The sequence below is a fragment of the Hippocampus bargibanti genome, linkage group LG11 (assembly GCF_051943395.1).
Source record: "Hippocampus bargibanti isolate YZ-2025 linkage group LG11, ASM5194339v1, whole genome shotgun sequence".
NCBI lineage: Eukaryota > Metazoa > Chordata > Actinopteri > Syngnathiformes > Syngnathidae > Hippocampus > Hippocampus bargibanti.
In genome coordinates, this window is record NC_142744.1 from 11,147,543 (window position 1) to 11,174,181 (window position 26,639).

The following is a 26,639-nucleotide window of genomic DNA, read 5'->3' on the forward strand; positions in this document are numbered from 1 at the left end:
GCGGGGATGACTATGTCATGTAAATGTTGTCTATGCTTCGGGTGTTGAAGTTTCAAGACTATAAACTGCATGCTGAGTACAGCATAGGATCATCAAAAATATGGAGCAAAGCACTGTCTGGAGGGCAATACTATCATCATAATTGCCACCACCCCCCTTGCGTTCCCCCACGTCCCTGCCCCAGAAGACTGAGGTCTGGCGACCCACACATGTCCCCCTTACAGGTGGTCTGAATGCAATTTATAAAGTTGATGTGATATTTTTTTTAGCAATTCAATCATGCACTAAATTTTGCTAACATCCTTTAGGCTATGTGACACAGTTAGGAATGGAGTGCAAGAGGGTGGGAGGGTCAGGAGGAAAGGGGGGGGGGGATATCAAGAGAGAGCGTAGCAGTAAGAGATGAAAGAGAAGGGGTTGGGTGTGCCGGTTTGGGAATCCTTTTCAGACATCAAATGTAGTGACCTTGTATCAGTCTGGCGCAAATTCATTCGCCACAAGCATCTTCACCCCCAAGTCTCGCACCATTTGGTAATGCTAATGACTTGCTATCATATCACCCGATGTAGGCACAGGGTACTGGAGAACATTTCCATGCAAATTAGGTTCTCTTGGGATGAAAAAAAAAAAAAAAAAAACGGAACCACCCACTTCACCAATCGAGGTGAGTCAACATATGCAAACTCTTTGAGGGAAGTGTTCTTGTCAGGATTCAAGTATCATGTGTGTGTGTATATACAGTAAAGTCTCGTTATGTCGATATTCAAGGGAGTCCGAAAAAATATCGATATAACCGGGACTATCGATATATCCGACCCTGTTTGCATGTAATTTTCTCCGTGCGTGCATAGAAATAGTATCGATATAACCGGGACTATCGATATATCCGATATCGATATAATACAGTATATATACAGTGAGACCTCAACTTACAAACACCTTATCTTACAAACTTTTCGTCTTACAAACGTCAAATTTCTGAAAATTAAACCTTATAATAAGCACTATTTTCATAATACACACCCACCACGGCTGGCGGAGTGATCTTCGGCGGAAGCACACGACCGAACAGCACCAGAGGTTAAGTTACCAACAGTCCTTATGGAAGGTGACTGTCCAAAAGGTAAATAAAACTTTATTTTACAGCATTTACAGTTTATTTCTTTAATTAGTCCTCATATAAAGCGCCTCTCTTTCCAAACAGCAATTCCCCTTGACCTTCGACCTCCAACGCCATTCCATCAAGCCATAAATGACCATCCCAAATGTAAATAAAGTGATACAATTAAGTGTATTTATTTCATTACAATACAATAGCACATTTATTATACATAGACTAAGGTATGTTGTGTGTAGTTTTAAGGCTTATTTAGTTGAAAAGTATATTTTATGGAAACCCGGGAACAGATTATTCCCTTTTTAATGGTTTCCTATGGGAACTTATTTTTCGAGATACACACTTTTCGCCTTACACGCTCTGTCTGGGAACCAATTAAGTTCGTAAATTGAGGTCTCACTGTATATATATATATAAGGCGCTTATAAATGAAATGTATTATTATTATTATTATTAAGATTATTATTAAGACAAATACAATTACAGTGAGAGGTATTATTTATTGAAGACATGTTCAGTCAAGTCAGAATGAAATTCATCAGACCTTTTGAAATTTGGCAAGCATCTTTCAGCATATTTTCCATTCATGTTGTTGTTGCCAAATTTTGGCCAAGAGCTTTTGGGCTGACATTGACCTTTGAATACAGAATTGTAAGCAGTGATTCCAGGCCTGCCGTGATGCAATCAAATTTCCACAAAGCGATCGCGTTCTGGGGAATAAAATTGATGACACCTTCCAATAACCATGACTCGTGGTTGTCAAAATCCAATCATTTCATCCATATGTCCCTCGTGGCATCGAGGAGTACGGCACATTGGTGAAAATAGGACAAGTTGGAAACACGATGCCCCTAGCAAGGTTTCCAAATAGCACCGCTGGAATAAACTGACATAATTCCATTTTGCGGTTTAGAAAAATAATTGATTCAAATAACACCTCACTCACTGAATTCCACTTTGCTTGAATTGCTTCAAAACACGATTAAACAAAAAAATCAGTCGCGCACAATTCCTCACCGTCAAATAATTGATCACTTTGCTCATCCCTGATGAAAACATCAACAACTGATATTCTGCAGAAATACGTGGATGTCTTTTAACACGTATTTTTAAATCAGAAAATACTTTGTGGTTTCAAACAGCCAAATGTAATCGCAGACATGTTAGTGTGATTCCCCCGTCACACTATTGATATCCAATTCCGTTGTCGAAGGCTCGCTGCTCTTCACGACAGAGACTCCTACACATGTTGCAATTCAGTGAAACTAAACACAATCACGTCAGAATAAAAGAAGACAAATACGTGCATGCAGAATTTGATTTGGCTCTTGTCCTCATGCGATTGCATTTTGCACACGGGCACACTTTTTGTCATTGAATTCACACAATGGTCCATTTCATTTTTTTATCAATACAATGGTCCACTTTGCATTCCATTGACTGCGCCCTTCTCAAGTAGCTTTTTTGCGTCCGTGGTCTATTATCATTTGGTTTCGCCCTCCTTGTTACTCTCGGCCCAATTGGACTGTTTGAAAAGGAGCAAGACTAAAAAGTCTGGCCCTTCAGCCCGGCAGTGGGACGCAATCCACTAAAACCCGCTGATAACCTTACTTTGAGGAAGCGGAGGTCAACGTAGCCAACTTCCAAAATCCATTTAAAATCCACAGAGACGGATGTAATCAGACGGGAAGAAGGTGTAATCAAGTTGCCGCTATAAAATTGCGTAGGAAAAAAAAGTGTTCCTCTGCCAAAACAGATCAGGTAGCAAGAGGGGCAAAGTCACCAAAGATTGAATCTCGCTTGATCTTTGCAAGCTTGCTTTGCTTTTATCTTGGGACTTTGTTTGCTATCCATCATCTTGCCTGTGTTTGTTGGAATTGTGGCTCTCTTCCCAGTGGACAATTTATGGAAATAGGAAATGTACAAATATTCCGACGTGGAATGAGATTATGTATTTTTAGTTTATGAGGGGAAAAAAACGATGGGGAAGATGTGGTCCATGGGTGTCACACTCATTTTACGCCGCGGGCCACATTGCAGTTACGGTTTCTTCTAGGGGGTGTTATGAATTTGGAGAAGTCATTACAATCTTCAATCCAGTCCACATGTTACATATTGTATAGAGCACACAACAAATTAATGAATAACTAGTTTTCAAATTTGAAGTCAAAAATAATGATTGGTATTGTGGTTTACATGGGACAATTTGAAATTTTGGTTCGGATTTTGATTGGATTGGATTCGCCTTTATTAGTCTCGCAGTGGAGAGATGTACATGTCACAGCAGCAAAGTGATGAAAGTAAGAGGAAATGAAAGGAAGAAGTACAAAAACAAAATACAGGACCTGCTTTCAAGGCAGCCACTCTCGCGGCGCCATCTTGAAGTCAAAGCAACAACAAAAAAACTAAATAACAAATAATGTGACAGAACACAAAAGACACAGATAGTCATTCAATCGGAAGCACTTTCTGCACCCTCTTTGTCGGATGAAGTAGTTCGAGATGAAAGAGGAGAGGATCAAAGTGTCCTTTTCACCACTGGATCAGGGAAGTCATGGTGAAATGTGCACGTCTGCTACAAGCTAAATGTTGAAAGCAAACACGAAGCTGTAGCATCCATTGACGAAAAGAGAAAATAAAAAGAGAAAATAAAATGATGTGGTGGGCCAGATTTGCCCCCTGGCTTTTACAATGACACCCTTGACCTAAACTGTCTACTTTTTGCAAAGAAATTTGCAGCTGCGCCAGGGGCAGAAACTGTCATTGAAGCATAGTATGTCAGCCCAATTTACAAACATACTGACCTTAACACCCGTTCTTATGCCAAGCACACGGGCGGCAGTCTACCAAAATACCATTTCTTAAGTTTGCCTCGAACTAAATCTGAGGGGTTGTCATTTTGCGAGTACAACATTTTACCGGCATGCACAGGTAGATCTATGAATGCTAATTTGTAGTAGTTACCCTCATAATTGAGACATGCTCATTTAACGGCGGGTCGAAGGCCAGTTACTCGTCGTCAATTAAAAGTGATTAGAATAAGAGCGTTCAGATTTTACAGCCACTGGCTATTGAAATAATCACCATGAACTAGCTGACCTGACGCTTCGCTACAGTACTCAATTTAAAAAGTACTGTTCACCCAAAGGGCGGCTTGGTAGTTGAGTGGTTAGCACAACGGCTTCACAGTGCAGAGGTTGCCGGTTCGCGTCCCGGTCCGGCCTCCCTGTGTGGAGTTTGCATGTTCTCCCCGGACCCGCGTGGGTTTTCTCCGGGTCCTCCGGTTTCCTCCCACACTCGAAAACCATGCATGGCAGGCAGATTGACAACTCCAAATTGTCCCTAGGTGTGAGTGTGAGAGTGACTGTTGTACGTCTTTGTGTGCTCTGCGATTGGCTGGCAACCAATTCAGGGTGTCCCCCGCCTCGTGCCCGAAGAGACTCTGTTGCCAGCGCGACTCTAATGAGGAATAAGCGGTACGGACAATGGATGGATGGATGTTCACCCAAAGTTCACTTTATGTACAGTAATCCAAGAAACAACCAGTCAATTGGCTTAATAAATGCTTCCCAATGTGCATTAGTGACCCAGTAAATCAAAGCACTACTTATAAGTGGCTTGAGCTGAAAGCCATCTGTCCCATGACGTTTTGACAGCTGTCATCAAATGCCATATATGGGTACACGTCTAATTCCCCTCACATTTGGCCCAAAGGAAAAGTGGGACACAGAGTCTGAAAATAACAACCCCAATGCTTCAATATGCGAATCTTTCATCTGGACTGTCTCGAGACAAAGTTCAGAGTCAAAAGTAGGACAAAAGGGGCAAATCATTTGACAGTAGCCATATGCGGCTTCTGTGTTTCATGCGACTTCCCTCAAAAGCGCTCCATATTGAGATACATTGCAGAACAATACACTTCACTAACTAATGTCTCTTCTCGTCTGTCCCAGCGTGGAGTGTTCAGCCTTTTTAAACGGAACCATAAGTGCATTCATAACCAAATAGAGATTATCGATAGGTCTTCTGTGTCCTGTCCGCGTCCCCCAGTCACCTCTCTGTAATTGATCGAACGACATCCAAAGAGTTGGCGTAAAACTCCTTCCATTGAGTGAAAATCCTTCAAAACTTGTGCATTACTTCAGTAATGTGACAACTGCCCTGCATATTTCTTCTTTGGAATACATTTATTATCTCCTCTGGTCTGTTTATTCAATTTAATTGCGCTTCCAGTGAGTACAGATTATGCACGCAATGATTGACGGCAATTACGGTATTTTAGATGTCAAACGCATCCGATGTTTGCCAAAAGCATGCTCGCAAAAGTGCTCATTACGAATTCCCGCCTTCGCGCTTCCTATTCAGCATACTCTTCACGCTCTTCACGGCCAAAGATAATGTTGGTCCCTTTAAATCCAAAGTCCCTTTAGAAATTCAGGTTGCTACAAAATATTTGCTATCAAGAGAAGTTCCAAATGCAATCTGGAGCAAAATAATAACCCCGGGGGCCGCAATTGAAAGAGTCCATTTATTGTGTAGTGCCTCTCCCTCGCGGTCCTCGCACCGCATTGCCGTCAAATGAAAACACATTTGTGCCTACTCAGTTTGAATATATACTGTTAATATAGGTGCACATGCGCTGTTAGCTTTCTACTTTTAATGGGAAATAGATGGTCGCTCTGCATTTTGACATACAAGTTATGGGGTGTTCAGTTCGAAAATAGTCGTTTTATTTTTGCAAAGAGTTGGGTTCATTACGAGTTTGTGAACTAGTTTTATTCCAATGTGCAATCCGAATATGGTATGGTCACGCACTAATGAAAAAGCAGTGATCATCGTAGCAACGTGGTTTGGGATTTGGAATTTACGACGCAAATGAAGCCCAATTTAGCCAAAATTTAGACACGTTCAGATTGTAGTGCCAAGAGTCTTTTTAGGTTTGATTTTTCTCATGACGTTGCTTCTGTCAAAGTTGCACAAAATGTGATTCAAGCCGTTGAAAGGGAACACTGAAAAAAAAGTTGTACTTTTTCAGCGATGGGAATTATTATCAAGTTGAATGACGCCGAGACAAAAACAAAAAACAAAAAAAAAAACACTTTAATTACATTCTAATGCGCATCGCTTGCCCCGAGCAAGACTTGTAAGTCTTGAGATTTCTGTTGGAGCAGTTCAAGGATATATTGATGGCAGAAATGGCATGCTTATGCGAGTGATCATATAAGGAAAAGTCAGAGGGGGGTTGATGCGCTAGACAAGAGCATGAGATGTTATCCGATATGCCCTTTTTTGTTCCTTTCAAATTAAACAGATGCAGTGTATCACTTGCAGCATTTTAACGTTCGGCGTGCTGTAACTGATTGAAACTTGATTTAGAGCTTGCTATGTTTTCCATTGTCCATTTAGAGAAAAGGAAATTCACTCGATGAAATTTTCTAATGTCCTTTTCCTTCAATCCCGAGTCGGCGTTATCTCACGAAGAAGGTTGAGCTCACTTCGCCTCGAATGATGCGTGTTGACAGCGCCGTTTGGAAAAACATCTCTTTCAGTGGATACTGATTGCTTTCAATGATCAGGTAAAAGTTCCTGTTTCCTAAAGTTCTCGGTGAGCTTGTGTCTTTGAGAAAGTACAAAATGTGTCGAAAAGTAGGGGACAAGAACAGCTCCCCCCCCCGGAAGTTTGAAACTTTAAAGTTATCAAAATCGATTCCAGGATGCCACAGATTTTCACCCTCCCCCGAACATCCATGTATTTTCGATAACTCCACGATGCCCACAGCCTCCAAAGACTGACAGTAATTTACAGTTGCCAGCTTGGCTCAACCTTCTAATTAGTGTGCTGGCCCAGTACTGCCCTACGCAGTAGATAGCATACATTTTTTAAATAAATAAATACATACATCCACTATTTAAAAATGTTATGATAATAATAATAATAATAATAATAATAATAATAATAATAATAATAATAATAATCTTGAAACGGTCGTCTTCATCATGCGAACAAAAGGACTCCTAAAAAAATAATGAGAACAGAAGTAGCTGCTTATATATGAGTATCACATGTTATCATTGTAACAACTATAGGGAGACCGGACGACTCACAGAAAGGCATAGGAGTAGAATTATTTCCAGATTTATTGGACAACTCCTGGTCCAAACACTGAATAATATAGAATTAGAGAATAGCATGTTTTGCAAAAACAACCGAAACTTTGATCAGTTGGACATTGTTAGATTTATTTTTAATTAAAACAGCAATGGGATGATTTGATCTAATATAATGTGCCTCTGTCGAAAACATTCTTCTACATTTGTGTAAAGTTGCCGTCTTTTCCCGCAGGCGGGTCACGGTTGACATACTATATTGAGAACAGAGCCTAGTGTCAACTTTAATTGCGGCTGTGATTCTCTAGACTGCACAGTGACATTCCCACATACAGTCACTCTTTAATTAAAACAACACTGCAGCCACATCGTCGGGGGGAATGACATTGCATTTTTTAAGAGCCTAAATGTTTAACTCATCCATCTCCAAAAGTGCTGTATGCCACAGTGCGTTGTTAAATCATTTTCACACTGTTACAATTGTTGCAGGTCCTTAATCTCTACGCTGGCAGCAACAGCCTCTACCTACAAACTTTAAAAACAATTATTAACTGCTTGCCACTGGAGTACATTCTTTTTTTTTAATCTGGCCTTTTCCCAAACTCCCTCACGACTCTGGTACTTGTACCTCATTTAAAAGAGCAACTTTTAACAACGCTATGTTAAATCTTCACTTCAACACCATAAGATTGTATTCACGACTCAAAAATGGAGCCACACTGGTTTATGGGGCGATAGAATTAATGCCTGCAGCGAAAGCCGATCGACGTGACTGAGGGGAGGAACAAAGGAAAGACGCATTTTGCGCTCGGTGGCCAGTCAAAGAAGAAAGATAATGATTCATAGATTATTGTCCCCGGTACACTGAATTGAAGACTTGGACCCTCACACGCTGCATCAAAGGTGTTGATTGTTGTTGAAATTGACATTGGTAGAAATACTGTATAGTTAGCTAGCTAGCCCGCTAGCTACCTAGACAAGCCAGCCTGCTAACTAGCTAGATAAGATAGCCCGCGAGCTAGCTAAATAAATTTGCCCGCTAGCTAGCTAGATTAGATAGAAGATAGCCCGCTAGCTAACTTGAAACAAAGAAATTATATTTATTTTATAATTAATAAATTACTCTGATAAATTTCCTGCAGCATCAGGTTGCAAATCGATGCTCTGAAGTACTCTTCCTTTCTGGTGAATGGGCTTAGTTTATTATGACTACTTTTTACATGCCAATGTCCCAAAGCATTTAGACAATTAATAGTTTGATTTAATCTTTATAAAACTTTCCCATTCAAAGGCTAGGAATACAAACCGAGGTCAAGAGAATTTCTTCCTTTCCTTTCTTTTCGCTCAACAAATACATGGTGTGTAGTGCAGCGTCATTTGTGCAAAAAAAGACCAAATGAAATGAAAAATGGGCCACTCAACATTCACCATGAAGACTACCTGGAGTAAATTGTTTCACTGTCCTATTCGGTAGAAAATCGACAACAATGGGCACGAGATGTTCACCGAAAATAATGTTTTTTGTCACCTAAAGGAACTGAGTGATTGACCAATTGCTTCGTTCTAAAATTGCTATTGTACATAATGTTGTATATGTGGGGAGTTGGCTTGCTGCACTTTTTTTTGTTCAGTTGAAAGATTTTTTTTTTCCCCCGAATGCAGCAGTGTGCACTAATGACGTGTTCAATAACTGACAGTCCGCCAGGGACTCGAGAACACTCAATGCACCTTCTGTCAAGCCAGAAAGATATAAGCCATTGGATAGTTAACATACTGTAACCAAGTCAATAAGTGGGTGTGATGAGGAGTCGGGAAAGAAAAGTGAAAAGAAAGCCCAACATTTTTTTTCTATCAACCATCTTTGCTAGCACAGGATCACGCCATGTACATAATGTCCATTCCTTTTAAAGGTTGGTAAAAAGGTGTGTATTGTTTTGATATTTAGAGGTTGCCTGGCGAAAATTTCAACAAGTTGATTGTTTCCATGCCACCCTTTGACACAAAGGTCTTCGTCCAGATGTCAGACTGTCAGAGACGTTCGATCGGACACTCTGGACGAAGACTTGAACCCAGAAAGATTGTCTTTTACTGCCGCCAGGAGACGTAGCATTTCATGACAGACGTCTGACCACACCTCTTGAGTTCTAAGCACGAACAGCTGTAAGCAATAAAACATTGTGTTTTCCATGAACTGATAAATTTGTAACCCGGCTAATGAGCTCTTCCTGTGAAGGAGTTTGAAATCCTAAATGACTCCTGTGATAAGGACTTTCCCCTAGTCCTAAATTCTGTTCAAGGCCAGATCTCCGAGATTAACTTGCTGTGTCTGTTGACCTGATTGACCCCCAGGTTGTCTGTGCTTCAATTATTCGAGTATTCGAGTCACACATGTTGACTAAGCATCTAACAGCATGAACCTTTTAAATATGATAACTTCTTATTCTCTATCAAACACGTAAATTAAATACATTTGTTTGGAGACTGCTGCTTAGCATATGAAAGAGTTCCCTCATCGGAAGTGACAATTAGTAAACTCCACAGTTCGCCAAACACCTTCTGATTGCAATCATTTACTCTCCATTTCTTTAATTTGTCTGTGATTTCTGCCGTCTAATATATTGAATTAGATCCAAGAATACCGACGCCGACAGTCGTATCAAGAGAAGCAAAGTTCTGCATTGAAACTCAAAGCAAATGTCATTGAATGCTACTAAACAGGAGACAACAAAAATTGATTTGCCCGTATTAAAAGCCAAGTCGTTCATTCACGAACTGTTATTTATTGATGATTTTCACGTCAAACTAGAATGCCTTATTATTTTTGATATAATTGTATGTAGTTTGCCGTTCAGAAAACAAATATACAGTGATACCTTGGCTTACAAACTTAATTGGTTCCCAGACAGAGTGCGTAAGGCGAAGTGTGTATCTCAAAAATAAATTTCCCATAGGAAACCATTAAAATTAGAATAATCCATTCCCAGGTCCCATAAAACATAATTGTGTACTTTCTAATTTTCTAAGCCTTAAAACTACACAAAATATACCTTATTTTATGTATAATAAATGTGTCATTGTATTGTAATGAAATAAATAAACTGTATGTATAAAAAAGTCATTGTATTTACCTTTGTGATGGTCGTTGATGGCTTGATGGAATGGAGTGGCCGGTTTCATCAGCATTAAACACTTGATGAGGAACGTAACCTTCTTTCACCATCTTGAGGAATGATCCATTGTAGGTGCTTTCTCTGTGATACTTGTATCTAGTACCTCATCAATTGCGTTCTGTTTAGCTGGGTTGATAGCTTTTTGCATCAAGTGTACAGATGGCTTGTGGACGCTGATTGATGGGATATTTTAGCCTTGCAGTCTACACTCTGCCTTTGAACTATCAAAGTTGAAACTCTCTCACTGTCGTCTGCCTGTCTCTTTAATGTTTAAACCACCTCCCCTCACTGCTGCGTTCTTGACCAATCACGTGGCTTTAACCGAAGACTGGGGGCGGGGAATAGAAGACCAAAACAAGCCGGATGCCATTTTGTTGTTAGAACGGGCTCGTTTGCGAACGACACGTCACTCATTGAGGCAGCTCCATGTGTATCCCGAATAAAGTTCGTATGCCAAGGTAAAGTTTCCATAAATTTTCCGTTCGCAAAACGAAAAGTTCGTAAGACAAGGGGTTCGTAAACCGAGGTATCACTGTACGAGGTATCACTGTATAGTGATACCTCAGCTCACGAACATAATTGGTTCTCAGAAAGTGTGTGCGTGAGGCAAAAAGTTTGTCTTCTGAACATTTATTTCCCATACGAAACCATTATAATGAGAATAATCCGTTCCTCGGTCCCCATAAAACATAATTGTCTACTAAATAATCCTTAAAAATAGACAAAATATACCTAAATTTATGTGTAATAAATGTGCTATTGTATTGTAATTAAAGAAATAAACTGTATTGTAAAATAAAGTCGTTTTATTTACCTTTGTGATGGTCGATGTGGTTGCATCTTGATGATATCCGAGTGAAGTTGCCGTGCTTTCTCGGCGATAATACCCTCACTCACACTGTCCCCTGCTAGCTGCTTTTCGTGAATCCAAATTAACAGAAGTTTTTCAACCTCTTCTATTGCCTGAGACCGTTGCTGAGACAACATGGAAACACCCATCGCCACACACGCATCCTTAATAGCTTCCTTGTTCTTAAGGAAGGTAGCAATGGTCGATTTAGCGTCATGGTACTGGAATGCTGAGTCACACAAACGCAAACCTTGTTTGTGTTTTTCGATGATCTCCTTCTTCTGCTCTACCATAATTTTCTTTAGTGTCTTCTTCATTTTAACACTAGCCTGTAGTGGGATATTTTTCAGTCCCATATTAGCAAAAGTACTACACAGGATAACAAACCACGTCTGCACTCAAAGAAAGGGGGTGCCGAAAACTAGTCCGCCAGCCACCGTAGCGGTGTTCGGCCGTGTGGTTTGGTGTTTGTCCGCCGAAAACTAGTCCGCCAGCCACCATGGTGCTGTTCGACCTGTGGTTTAGTCGTCAGCCTTTAACTAGTTCGGCAGCTGAGGCTATATACTCGCAAGGCGAAAAGTTTGTGAGCTGAGTTTGTCAGCGGAGGTATCACTGTATGTTAAACTAAGCATGTGTGACGGAGTTGTGCACTAGATTATTAAATTACGACGGAAGTGACGCAACGGGGCACAGTGTGGCACCAAATCCCGCCCATAATTTCCAGAATAATCTGGACGAGAGTTATGGCGAGTCACATTTCTCTGATGGTCTGGATTAACGTGCATTTTCATGACAATATCTTATTTTGTTTCCCCTTTTGTACTGTCTAGTGCAGGGGTGGGCAAACTTTTTGACTCGCGGGCCGCATTGGGTTCTAAAATTTGACAGAGGGGCCGGGCCAGGAGCATTGGGAGGGAGTGTTTGGGCCGGAAATACTAAACCTAAAGCATTAAAGGACAACAGACGCCTTCCGACAAGTTATGTCCATAATTTATAAAATCACTTCAAATGACTTTGACTGAGCGTATTTTACAAAGATTCCACTGCATATAGCTATAGTTTACGTTCTAAGACTTGCACTGAATATTCACGAAGTCTTGTTTTCGAGTTGCTGACGATCCCCATGTGACGTCACGTTTGGACCGCCCCTGACCGAGAAAGCGACACACAATGCATTTTGGGTACTTTGTTTGGTCTGAAAACTTCGTGTTGATGGCGAAATTAGAAGGAAAACACATAAATAATGCCATGGTGAATCGTTGTGTGTTGCACCAAGACAACTATTTGATATTCGCTGACACAAATTCCCAGCTGACAAATCAGCCCATTTCCAACGGAGCTTGGGCGCAATCTTCTGCATTTTCTGGGTGCTACATTGCTGTCATTGGCGGCTTGAATTGATATAGGAGGACTCCTTGAATCAATTGTAAACATTTATGCTTTCCTCTTCAGAACTATTTGAATCATATTCATAACTGGATGAGTAACAAGAAAACATCTTCTCCGAATCTGAAGCCATTGTTTTGATTCTCGAGCAAGGCAAGACGTCATGGCGTGACGTCACGATCAAAGGGGTGGGACCTTCTGAAACTGGCCATTTCCAGATTCATTTTGAAGTCATTTTTATTGGTGTTTTTCATTTAACTAAAAATATTAGCCTGCCTGTTTTGGGTATTATAGACGCTATAAAACGTTTTAATAATGTCAGTGGGAAACACGAAAAAATGGTGCCGGTTGTCCTTTAAATGTAGTGTGTACAAACCTCATAGCACAGTAAGAACCCAATTTATTAACTGTCTTTCAAATGTGAAAAATATCCCTGATCAGTTAATAAATTTGTCTCAAGGAATATGGCCTTTACATACTATTTCGCAGATACTTGGAGGAGGAAATGGAAATAGATTAAAATAACATATGCACTGTGATTCATCAAGATTGCGTCTGTTTTAATAGTTTTCATTGAAGGGGCAAAGTTAAAGAAATCAACATTTATTGAAAAATGGAATCACTTTCAACATTCAAAACATATTATTCCACAACGAAATATTCAAGCTCAATAATACCTACTTGTGTTAAATTCCGTCAAATCATAGATGGTTTGTCCTGACCGCGCGCTCAACAAACTCCTCACTGACGCCCTCGCCTTCACGCGCAAACAACACACGTGTACCGTCGCCGAGCACACGGACATCGGCAACCAGTGAAATTTGCATACTCGGCACGGCAGCCAATCAGAAGCATGCTGCTTTCTTCCGGACTTTCGCAAGCGTTATAAAGTTGTGCAATTGCATATCATTTTCCAAAATAGATGCACAGAACCTCAGCCCAGAATAAAGATTCAATAGAAGCTAACAACATATGTGAGCTACAAAACGTAATTTTACATTAAACCGTGACTGTAAAGTGTACGTGAGACTCATGAAAGGGGCTTAGTGGCTCATAGGAAGCAATGCAAACGTTGCATTGTGCACCACAATGTCAATCGACTACTGCAGCAAAATCAGCACATTTACCGTAAATTAAGCAAGGTAGCATTTGTAGTAGGTACAATGTTGACAATGTTTTTTAATGTGATTAGTTGTCTCATTGTGCTTCAGGTTGTGAAAGATGGGGCAGGCAACTTTTCAGTTATCTGCCCTGTTGTCCGCTAACTTTTTGTCATGAGTTTCAGACGCTGTTTTTACTATAATTTGGGCAGGTTCGGCGGGCCGGATTAAAAAGCCTAACGGGCCGTATGTGGCCCGCGGGCCGTAGTTTGCCCATGTCTGGTCTAGTGTCATCTAATTAGTTTCCCTTCATTTCGAGTATCAAGTAAAATGCAAAAAGATAAGAACATTAAAAATCGAGCCATCCGTCTACTATCTATGGCAAACAAGCTCAGGCTTCCCATGCCTCAGCCACTTCTTCCAACTTTTCAAGAAGGATCTCACGATTTTCCTAAGTCGGCTGGTACTTTGTCCAGCATGTTCTAATTCACCCCCAGGAGGCCTTCCAATTAGAACACCTCACCACTAGCAAGGCACTCATCCAGAAGGCATCCTAAACCCTTGCCCGAGCCACCTCCTCTGGCTCCCCTCAACACAGAGGAGCAGCAACTGGACTCTGACCGAGCTTCTCATCTATCGCTCGAGGAGCCTTTCGGCGCAGTTCATTCCTCACCACGACATAACGATACGGACGCCGTAGTGACTCGCCTCTCGAGTTAACTTTCCACAATGAACCACATTCTCCTCCATTTCAATGCGATTGTGAGTGCAAATGATACCATGGGCATGCACAGGGCGCGGTCAATGGGGCGACAGCCCCGGTCGTCCACCTGTGCTGGGCATCCAAAGCACATCCCAGCCCGATCACTCCGTCAATAACATTTTTAATGGTCAATAATGGTCTCGGGCATCCTGAGCTTTGGACACAACTTGCCTCACACTCATGGCTTGTTTAGTTAACGTAAAGGTAATCTAGAAAAATAGCCTACATCCATTTTAAATTTTTCATGAGTACTTGCCACACGTGGGCTACCATTGAGTGAGTGTCACAGTGTGACAGCAATAGAAACAGGTGGGGACACTATATGCTATGTTAATGTCACACAATGAGTGACAGGGAGGGAATCAACAGAAATGAGCGACTTAGCTTGGTCAGTGGGAGGCAAACTGAATAATTCAGCATGTAAGAAAAGCTCCTAAACATACTTTAGCCTAGCTGACAGGGCCTTGCAGGGCCCATATATATATGTATTTATATATCATAAAGACACACACATATTTTTTATGTTACAGCAACTCATATTTTTAAAGCCAAATGAAGACAACATTATGTTGTGAACTTTTTCCGACCTCGTTTTTTTGTTCCATATAGATGTGCAGGCATGTCACATGTCCACAGAGTGTCTAGTGACAAAATAAACCATCAAAAAAAGAATGTGATCGTACAATTGCAATTAAGGAAAAAGTCAACACTAGAAAAATCATTATTCGTCTTTCAATTCTGTGTGACTTTATTTTGTTTGCGCCATCAATGCTCGCCAACAATTCAGTGTGGATGAACGAGAAAATACAATGGTATCATTTTCGGATGTCGCTACCTCTCAAGTCACTGATGAAGTTATTTTCCGTTGATACACTACCTGATCCTCTAGTTTCTTTCTTTAACCCCCCCATCCCTCTGCAACGTTCCACTTCTCTAGAACCCGCTAGCCTAATCCCGTTGTCATCACGGAGGGATCGTGAGTTGATGAAAAAAACCCTCTCTCGCCACCTCATCTCCCAGTGATGCCTCAATGGGCCAGCCAAGAAAAGGAAAATAAATAAAATTTGTGACGTGGGAGTGATTTGTTTGCTCATTTCACCTTTTTTCTTTTCATTCTGGTTTTTGTTTTGTGTCTTTGAGTGTGTTCTCCAAACAACCCCTCTTATGCTTTCCTACCTTTCTGTGTCCAGGTGAGTGGGATCAACACATCGATGAGCAGGAAACGGGAGCACAGAGTCTTGTTCATGGTGGTGATCATGGTGATCTGCTACCTGATGTGCTGGCTGCCGTACGGTGTTATGGCGCTACTCGCCACCTTCGGACCACCTGGTCTGGTCACGCCTGAAGCCAGCATTATCCCGTCAGTCCTGGCAAAGACAAGCACAGTCATCAACCCGGTGATATATGTCTTCATGAATAAACAGGTACGGTTATCTTTTTTTTAATATATTTTATATGTGACCCAGGTTCTGCCACCAGTTTTTGAACAAATATTTTGACAAGTAGAGAAGTTGTGTGACTCAAAAGACAATGGCAGTTTTTTTGTAACTCCTATAATGCAATTCCACTATGAATAAAAAAATAGGATACAATACATAACAGAGCAATTTGTCACAGGGCAATATAAACTGACTAGGTGGCACGCTATCTAAAAATAAACAGTTACCATAGGCTACATTTTCATCCTTGTAATTAATTTCTCGCTACAAGTGATGACACGTATACCACAGGGAAAAACCGGCAGCACAATTCCCAATGAAGTAATATGACAAAAACTCTCAGCGGGTCTGCGTTAAACTTGGACTATGCCCAATTTAAACATCGTGATTAAACACTTAAAAAAAATACTGTATTGGTGTTTGTTTTTGTTTTTTAATTGATTTGTCTGCATCTGACTCGGGAAAGTTGCCCTCTCGTCATCATCAAAGTCAAAGCGGGACAGACAAAAAGTCATATATAGATGAAAATAATGAGCAGGACAAAATACAGGAAGAGGAATTGGAAAATGAAAATAATGACATAGAATGAGGGCGGATTTTATGGCAACACTTGAAAATAATGATGATAAAAGTGCTAGTGTTTTTTTTTTTTTTTTATGAACACTGGAAGTGTGTGTTACAAAATTTGGATCACGGAATGAAGAGCCCAGAGGAAGAAGCTTAACCATATGAGAGAGGTCAGATGAGGAATAACATATGTCTGAAATGCCTGGATCTATTTTTTAAAACGCTTTCGTTATCTCAACCAATCTGAATTTTACCATTCAAATAGAAGATCAAATTCACCTCGCGGCCACACTTTCACACGGTCAAGGTGCATTAAAAGTCAAGCCTCGCATATCATAAATCAACTTTCCTCCTGAAAGTGACTCGGATGCCAAACGAGCATCGAAAATGTCATGATAGTATTATAGCTTTTTTAACCCATTGCAAAGATCTTCATTGTACATTATATCAGGACGTAATGTTTATTGTCAACTGTTAAGAGGAGGTCACTTGTAAAACCTCGCAAAATTGTGGCTCCACATTATATTAATACTGGGAAAAAAAAACATTTTTTATATTTTCTTCTCCCTTTGTGAATGTTGGATTGGATTAGCCTTGATTAGTCTTGCAGTGGAGAAATGCACAATTCACAGCAGCAAAGTGATGAAAGTAAGAGGAAAGGAAAGGAAGAAGTAGAAAAACAAAATACAGGACCTGCTTTAAGGCAGCCAGTCTCCCGGTGCCATCTTGAAGGCAAAAGAACAAAATAACAAATATGACAACACAAAGGCATAGACAGTCACCAATCCTAAGCACTTTCTGCACCCTCTTTGTTGTATGAAGCAGTTCTAGATGAAAGAGGAGAGGATCAAAATGTCCTTTTCACCAGTGGACCAGGGACGTCATGGTGAAATGTGCACGTCTGCTACAAGCTAAATGTTGAAAACAAACACGAAGCTGTAGCATCCATTGACGGAAAGAGATTTTCTCACATCTCCTGTCCCACGTAAATCCGCTTCAATTCTAAGCCGCTACAGTTCCACATATGCATTGGCGCTCTATGAGTACGTGTTGCACTTGTGCCACAAAAATTGATTTCTTTGAGGTTAGTTGGGTTATTGTCCAGAAAGTCTGGATGCTTTAAACCAGGCTTACATTTCCAAGACACGCTTCATCCCTTGATGTCCAACACAGACACTTCAAGTGTATTCGATCGAGCCCCTCAGCATCTGATATCGATGCGCAGCAGGTACCCTGTCGGAGCCACGTGAATCTGAAGTATGTCAACACTCTTGGCAGGCACTTGGCATGGCGTGTTATGACCTGAAATAAATATTTGATGTCGTATGAGAGGTCACATGACACTTACATGAGTAACTTTTATCATTCCCTTTTATTTTCTTTTGGTCTTAATGTGGACAACCAGTGTTACATATCTCCCAAGAAAGAAATGGTGTCATATTACCATATCCCGAAACGCAAATCCGACACGGACCTGCGCACAGCCATAAACAGATGACCTCGTGGGAAATCGTCAGAAAAGAAAAAACACATATTGCCGACTTGTGACAGCGACTCTCCAATGTCCTGTATGTCATTTTCAGTCTTCAATTCCTCCCAGCCCGTTACTATGGAAACTGTGAGTTGAGGCGAGTTGAAGACTAAAAATGCTGTACAGATACAAGGAACAGCTGGCGTGCCTTTCGACTATCATCCATCAGTGACGCCCGCCGTCAACAGAGCCAAAGAGGCCACCAGGAACAGGAACCGGTGCCGCGGCCGATTTTGCTCGGCGCGCTTTTTGATTCACTCTGTATGGACGTGACGTGAAATGAACTCAGTTCCTGAAAAAGTTGCAGACGCGGAAATTCCACTGGAGCGGATAACATTCAGATGAAACATTACGAATGCCCAATTAACTATCTGCCCATCTGAGACGTCTCGCATACCTTCAACAGCTCGCTGTGCAACGTGCACCCGTCTTGGCAATTTGGAGCAATCTTGAGGTTATGAGAGCGGCATTTCAAGTTGTCTTTCCTTTTAGAGATCTTCTTTTAAAACCGCGCGCAGTACGTGGTCTCATTCTCGTGGAAAAGCACAATCCAAATAAAAAAATAAAAAATAAACAATTAACTAATTTGCTGCCATTCCCGAATTTATTAGGGATTTGAACAGTGTGACGTGGAACGCCATTCCCGAATTGCTTCAGATTTTGGTTTTTCTTGCGGGGGTTGCTGGTAAAGCGCTGGTCAGACCTCTGGCAATGTTTTTCCCTTCCATGAGGGGGCAACATTTGCCTTTTGTCAATGTTAGAGCTTTGTTACAGCTTCAGCTGTTGTTAAAGCGCTATATAAATCAATATGTATGTATTACATTTTGTACAGTTGGCCCCATTTCAAGATCAGATAACCCCAAAGCCATATAACTTGGGAATTAACTTTTTTTTTCTGATGAAAGAGGAGAGTCTAAGATTTCTTATGCTGCATTGTAGTCCTAAAACTCAATATTGTGTGGGTCCTGGAATTTAAGTGACAATGACAAAAACCTTGGCACTGGAGTGGACACATTTTTTGCACATCATCTGGCAGTGAGTAAGTTAATTAATCTATCAGTTAATTATTTCAGTTAATTAAAAAAATGTATTCCAGATGCTTCCGCCAGTACAAAAATTTCATCCTAAATATTGAAAGTCTACCGACAAGCTCAAAGGGATTCAACTGATATTGCCGTTTTATTGTTTGGAGTTGTCAAGTTTTTGTGTGACAGGTTGACCAAAAAAAAAAAAAAAGGGAAATCCAATGACATTCATTTCCATCCATTTGTTTTGTTGCATTGTTGATTTTCATTTTAGCATTCCGATTATGTATCAACATGTTTTTTTCTTCTTGACTTACCGAATTCAGATGTGAATCGATATCGGATCTGATATTGTATTTTTGTCATCAGAAGAATATGTTGAAATAGAGCGGAACTCTTTGTGGTATGATGAGATATTTATTCCCCGTTTTTTCTTTATTTCTGCGATGCTTCTCGATAACACAGTTTATGAGGAGTAAATGAAGTCATCCAATTATCATAGTAATGCTCATTCATAAACAAAGCATCTGAGCATGATATTACTTCATTTAAATTCTTTAAACACCAATCAAGTGAATTTTAGCATCTAAGACCTCTGGAGAATTTGAAATCTTATATTTCATCCCGACGCTCAAATAATGCGTGTGCATTCTTTGGAATGTTCCCTACGAACATAAAACCGCAAAGCTGGTCTCTAAAGTGTCGACTTGATGTTTCTTGACAGAAGCAAAACTTTTTCTTTCCTCACCGGGCGAGGAGCCTACAATGTATATTGTCCTGCGCTCGCATCCAAAGCAAATAGACATCTCCGACTTCAAAAACGGACACACCCTCAAAGTACAAAATATTCTCCAGGCCGAAAAGACTGTCCATTCAGAAAGCATCGCGATCATCAGCCTCTCGAAGGCGCCTCTGACCTTTTTCCTCACTCTCTCTCTCTCTCTCTCTCTCTCAAAGTACCTTGTCACCGCATCAGGCTCTTTCCAATCTCACTGTCGTGATTTATGTTTCTGTGCCCGACTCCCTTGTTTGCTTGACCTTGTAGCCTTTTCTCATGCGCGTGTTGCGCGTTGGCATGCTATGACCCCCTTTCCATTTCCTCTTTGGTCCGCCGAGCCGCGTCTGTGTATTATTCGGACGGCTAAATGCTGTAAATGTTGCTTGCCTCCATCCTCAGATAAGCTGCGGGTTATTGACAGACAGAAAAAAAGGGGCTTGCGGGGGGGCTGGGGGTGTATTCCTTATAGAAATACGCCCTGGGGGATTTTTCTCACATTTGGCAAATATTCCAGCATAAGAAACCTTTGACTCTCTTATTTCATCAGAAAAAAAAAAAGAGTTAATTCCTAAATTATATGGGTCTGAAGTTATATGACCTTGAATGCAATACATACATATTGTTTTATGTAGCGTTTTAACAACAGCTAAACCTGGAACAAAGCGCTAACATGAAAAAAAGGGGAATGGTGCGCCGTTGTGGAAAAGAAAAAAAACATTGCCAGAGGCCATGGAGGCCATGGCCAGCGCTTTATCGGCACCCAAACAAAACCAGAACAAAATCGAGAATGGCGCTCAACGTAATATTTTCAATTCCCGAATAAATTTGTGAATGAATGAGTTAATATTGCACACATTTTAAAAAAATGTTTTGCTCTTATTTTTTGATGTTGTGTCATCTGGTTTCCCGTTTTGTGTCTTTCTACTTCTTTAAACAGGCTGCCAACGACTTTCTTTTACACTTGTGACAAAATGTAGTAGACTATAAGTATACATTCAACTCAAGGCGTATACTAAGTATACTACGTTTTCTCAAGAGTGTGATCAGATTCCACGGGTAAAGGTGAACTCAGAAAGCCAGTTGGAGAAAAAAAATGTGTGAATTGCAATGTGTGCGTTTCCCGTCTTCAACCTACACTGTGGATGGACATGTTTGGAAATGCCTGGAATTTTAAGTACAGCCAAGCATCCTCAATGAATTGTTATGCTGTCAAAATCGCTGCTGGGCTGCTCAATTATTCAGAATCTACCCATCTGTCCATCAGCCCAACCGGATACCTGGACTTTGAGCTGCGTGACACCGGGGGAATTAGGTTGTGTAGCGGTTGGTGTAAAATGGGAGGATCTACATGAAATCCGAATGCTGAAACTTCCACAAATTTTCATGGATTGAATAATCCATCAAGGGGTCATTCATTATGTATTATATTTTGACAGATGATTTAGAGACAAGAAGCCCACTCCTCACTTTCTCAAAGCAGTTTGATTTGGGTGACCATGTGATCTGTTGTGGAAAAAGTCAATGAAGAATAATCAATCGTCGCAATGAGTTTGGGAGATTGTTTGGAATTGGGACGTGTTTAGCATTCAAACGTGTAGTTAGGATGCAAACCTGTTTTACTACTGTAAATCAACAGACGATCGTTTTAAAAAGTTGATGTTTAGTTGCAAAACAGGTGCCCAAAACAGCTAGTTATTCATTGAATGCATCCGATTGTAAAGCTCGCCAAAAGAGAAGAAAACAATAACTCAAAAACTTAAAGAACAAAACCAGCGGTCTCGCGGCGGTTCTCTAGCAACATATAGCGAGAGCCTCATAAATTACAGCCGACAGTTCACTTTATCATTCCGCGATTCACTCTTAGATGAACGACGTTCATATCTGCATACCTTTATAGTTGGCCCGGTTTCTTCGTTGGTCGTTTGTCGTATTGGGTTTTAGTCGTCTCACCTTCTTCCTCCCCATCAGCGTGAGTGACAAGCACCAAGGTCCGTTCGACGACATGTAAACAAACGCAAGTCGAAAGTAAGGAGCAGATTCGTATTAGCAGATTCGTGTTTTTTATTTATTTATTTTTTTCTTCCCTTCAATTTCTGATAGTACAATGAAAGTGGTCTCTGTTTGTTTTAAGAGGGATTATGAAATGTAAATTATTTTGAGACAGCAATGCGTGTAGTTGACAAGTTGTTATACAATATCGCACACAGGACAATACAGCTCCAAACCAGGTGTCAAAACAAAAATGCCCAAAAAATGCCCAAATATGTGTAGACAACTTTTTTTTTTAACTGACCAAATATTTCAGCGTTAATAAAAAAAAAAAGCAATCAACAAGCCAGTCTGTGAAAACCAAATCATTCAGCAGACTCGGAAAGAAGTAGGCAGTCACTATGGAAATGATTTGCAACCCAATATTAAATGTGCAAGTGTTATTTTTAGAAGGAGAGATGGAATTATGTTCTCCTGTTGTCTGTGCTCTTTCACCTGCAGCCCGCAAGAGAAAATGAGCAACTTAATCATTTAGCCAATTGAGGATGCAATAATGGTGAACGAGAATCTAATTACTCGAATGTTTCATACAATTTGGAAACCCTACCAATACATTATGTCCTTGGGTGTATTTTTCTGTCTCATGTAAAAAGGTTTGCCACAATAACCCTAAAATCATGTTGTGAGAAGCAGAAGGGAGGGAGACAGAGCGAGCTTAATCAGTCATAATTACACCTAATTGCTTTAAACGCTCACCAACGAGCAATGAGAGAAATTACAGGGCCAACTTTAAACTTGCTCCAGGAAAAAAAACTTTGCTGGCAAAATACGATTTTCTCCTTTGCACGCATTTTATCTGAATTCATTCCGAAATCCAATCCTTGTCTCGTATGACTTAGTTTTACAGATGCTTTCAAGCACTGCTACATTGTGAGGCTCCTCAGCGAGGCTCCAGTGTGAAGAGTTCATCAAAAGTTGCCACCAAGCCAGTGAGGGCGGGCGCCTTGACGGGTCCTCGTCATACCAATGAATTTCCATACATGGTGGCCTCCCTGGGTCAGCCAGCGGCCGCAGTCCCCCAACTGGACCCTACTCTGGAACCCACCCATGATGTCACCAAAGCCACTTCTTCAGACTTGAACCAACCTGCCGTGGTATCACTCGTGGCCCACTTTGATGGATGAATTGTGATTGAAACTATGACCTTGACAATAGCATGAAACGGCCATGTTTTCAGGCTGGAAGGCATTAATAATGAACGGTACGGTTGGTGTGTTTGGTCCAACTGCTATGAGCCAGTTCGGATGAATAAAATAGAGATGTTGCATCAGCTGAGTTCAGGTTGCTGTAGCCAATACAAGTAATTCTGGAAGGAAACTTTTGGAATGACTTTCGGAAATTATGAGCAAGGTTGATAAAAACTTCCGTTAACCCTTTGTGTTTATCTGCAGACAAAATGTGAACATGCAAAAAAAAAAAAAAAAAAAACACACTAAAGGAGCAAAATACTTTTTAGGTGGATTTTATTTTATTTTTTTGTCAACAATGTAAATATTTTTTTAATAATTGATTGTGAATGGAAGATTGACATTTTTTCGACAGTAGGGTTTCAAGAAAGAAGCCTTAGACTAAGAATGTATAACCGGTTGTTTTCAAGTGACTCCCCTCACGAGACAAGCATGTCTTAAATTGATCAGTTGTCACTTTCAAATGATATAAAGCCCCTGCCTAGTTGACATTCCATCCTAAAACGCAGTGGCGGGCCATGGATTTCATCAATGGGCCTTTGTCCGAAACAATTCAAACTGAAAAAAAGTGTGGTGTAATTTACTACAAGTCCACTAGAGGGTACCATTAGCCAGAAAATAACTAACCAACCTTTCTTATCGTGTTCATTTTTTCTTGAAACCCCCGTCAGTAAATCTCCACCAAGTCCATTTGTTCTTCTCCGTCAGCCATTGTGGGTTGACAAAACTGCTATTAAATCAACACAATATACTTGTGTATGCAGCTCACTTCCGATACAGTGTGCTAGTTCTGGACTAGCCAAGAAGGTCTTGGTACCCCTTTTGGGTTGCCAACTCAAAATCTGATTCGTTAGAGCAACAGTTTGATCGCCACATTTGATGCGACAGGGCCCGCAGAACTGATTGTCAAGGCGTCCAGGTATATTTCTCACCCTGGTAACAAATGGTGGCTGAAATGTGATTGGTTAAATGCTTAAATACAAAAACACACATCTGGAAGCAGTGCATCAGGGAAAAGTCATGAAAGGAAACTGAAAAGACAATTTGGAATTATTTAAAGGACAACCGACGTCTCCGGACAAGTTGTGTCCATAATTTGTAAAATGGCTTCAAATGACTTCTACTGAGCGTATTTTAAAAAGATTCCACCGCATATAGATATATTTTACGTTTTAAGACTCGTGCTGAATATTCCGGAAGTCTTGTTTTTGAGTTCGTGACGAGTCCTCACATCACGTCACTGAAGGAACGCCCCTGACCGAGATAGGACACAATGTAGTTGTCCTTTCATTCACGTCAATGCTTGTTTGGTCTGAAAACCTCACGTTGCGCCAGAAGAGGGCGTCCAAGCTCCATTAAGGAATTTATCAGCCTGTGGAAACGCAATACACTGTCATGTCTACAAGAGGTCACCATTTTCTGCCTCTTTTTGGGTGAGACATTTCCCCCTAATGTTGCCTCGAAATGGCACGGAATAAATTCTTTAATCGATTGCAAACATGTATGCTTTCCACTTCAGAACTATTTGAATCATATTCATAACTGGATGTGTTACAAGAAAGCATATTCTTTGAATCTGAAGCCATTGTTTTGATTCTCCAGCAATGCAAGACCTCATGGCGTGACGTCACGAACTGGGGGCGGGACTTTCTGAAAATGCCCAATTCGCAGCTCAATTTTTTGCAGATTTTGGAGACTTTAAGTCATTTTTATTGGTGTTTGGCATTTGAATAAAAATATCATACTGCGTGTTTTGGGTATTTTAGATGCTATAAAACGTTTTCTGATGTCAGTTAGGAAAAGAAAAGTGACATCGGTTGTCCTTTAAGAAGAATTTATGGATAAAATATAATTAACATCAGTCTGTGATTCAGATAAGAAAATTCAGCAAAAAAAATTCAAGATTCAGATCAGAAAAATTAGGCCAGCTGAGAAGGCTTCGCAGGCCTCGACGGTCCGCCACTGCTAAAACGCGATTGAACGTGTATTTTGTAGCACCGCTGCCAGGTAAACGGCATTCAGAGGTGACAGCGATCAAGAAATGCACGCGAAAGAGCTTTTGCATCGTTCCCTTGGCGCATGATGATCTCAACCCATTAAATGGACACACCTAATCCAGAGGTGACATTCGGTAATGTTCCATAGATCGCACTAAAAACTTGCCACACCTAAAATGACACTGAAATCATCGATCGCGTTGCTTGTAATATAATATTCTTTTGCATGGAAACAAAATCAAATACTTCTGCTTTTAAACTCCGATGCTCAGGATTCCTTGTTTCTTAAATGGAAATGTTTGGCCGCAAAGTGTCTTGTTTCAGGGCGCTTGGTCAGCAACAGAAAAAAAAAGCACATGGGTGGATTTCACGTGCCTCCCAATGCGATGTTTACGACAACCTCTGACTATTTTGAATGACGACGATCTCATGGATACGTCGTCCGAAAAGTGTTCAACCGACATTATGATACATTTTATGGGAAAAGGATTTCGTTGTGTATCGACTGTTTGGTCCTGCGAACCGATTTCAACCTCTTTATTGTTTTGCAGTGCAAAGATAGCCAAGCCGGGCACCGGGTACTGTGTTAGCAGTGAATAGTTAAGCTTTCGGTGTTGTGTTTCTCTTTAAAAAGAACAGATGTGTTGTGTAACCCCCACCACCTTTGTCTACCGGTGATGAAGATCTTATATGTAAATCATTGTATGATACATAGGTTGATACCAAAGCTAAAGAAATGTTGATATTTTTGGAGAGGTGACATCTTAATAAAGGTTTTTTTATCTATGATGACATATGCAACGTTTTGTCGTCCAAACTACAGCAGTTGGTATTTGTTCCTACACTTGCATTTTTTTATGTTGTAATGTTTTTTAAAATGCCACTTCCTAAGTGAAAAGAAATGCCTATCGTTTCTGTGCAGATGATAAGGCTATGCTAAATAAGCGTTATTAGATTACATTACATTGCACTATATTAGCCTTTATTAGTCTCACACTGGAGAAATTGACATTTCACAGCAGCAAAGTGATGAAAGGAAGAGGGAAGGAAAAGAATTAGAAAAACAAAATACAGGAGCTGCTGTGAAGGCAGCCACTCTCGTGGCCCCATCTTGAAGTCAAAAAAACAATATAACAAATAATGTGTGACAACAAAAAGACACAGTTATTCAATCCTCAGAACTTTCTGCACCCTCTTTGTCGTATGAAGCAGTTCTAGATGAAAGAAGGGAGAATCAAAGCGTCTTTTTCACCAGTGGATCAGGGACGCCATGGTGAAATGTACACATTTGCTACAAGCTAAGTTTTGAAAGCAAACATGAAGCTGGAGCATCCATTGACGAAAAGAGATTGTCTCACATCTTTTGTCCCACATAAATTCGCTTCCATTCCAATGTCTAACAGCACCGACCTTTCCGCTGATCAAAGTGGGACTGAGAAAATGCTGACCATTACAGGCGCGAAAAAAGCGCAATCGCCCCAGAGCTTTTACTCCCAAATCCAAAACACTGCTGGCATACTTGTGCTGCCGAAAAGGCGCAACCACACAGCAGTCTCCTCCTTGTTGTGGCCA

At 40.6% G+C, this 26,639-nt stretch overlaps 1 protein-coding gene across 1 annotated transcript in view; it reads left to right on the forward strand.

Annotated features, from left to right (window-relative positions):
- Positions 1 to 25,841, forward strand: part of LOC148891558 (vertebrate ancient opsin-like) — a 35,444-nt gene extending 9,603 nt beyond the window's left edge. The window contains exons 3-4 of the mRNA XM_089008672.1: positions 15,685 to 15,918; positions 22,723 to 25,841. Coding sequence (XP_088864798.1) covers positions 15,685 to 15,918; positions 22,723 to 23,007 — 519 coding nt within the window. The 3' untranslated portion in view covers positions 23,008 to 25,841. The remainder of the gene's footprint in view (positions 1 to 15,684; positions 15,919 to 22,722) is intronic.
- Positions 25,842 to 26,639: the final 798 nt, after the last annotated feature.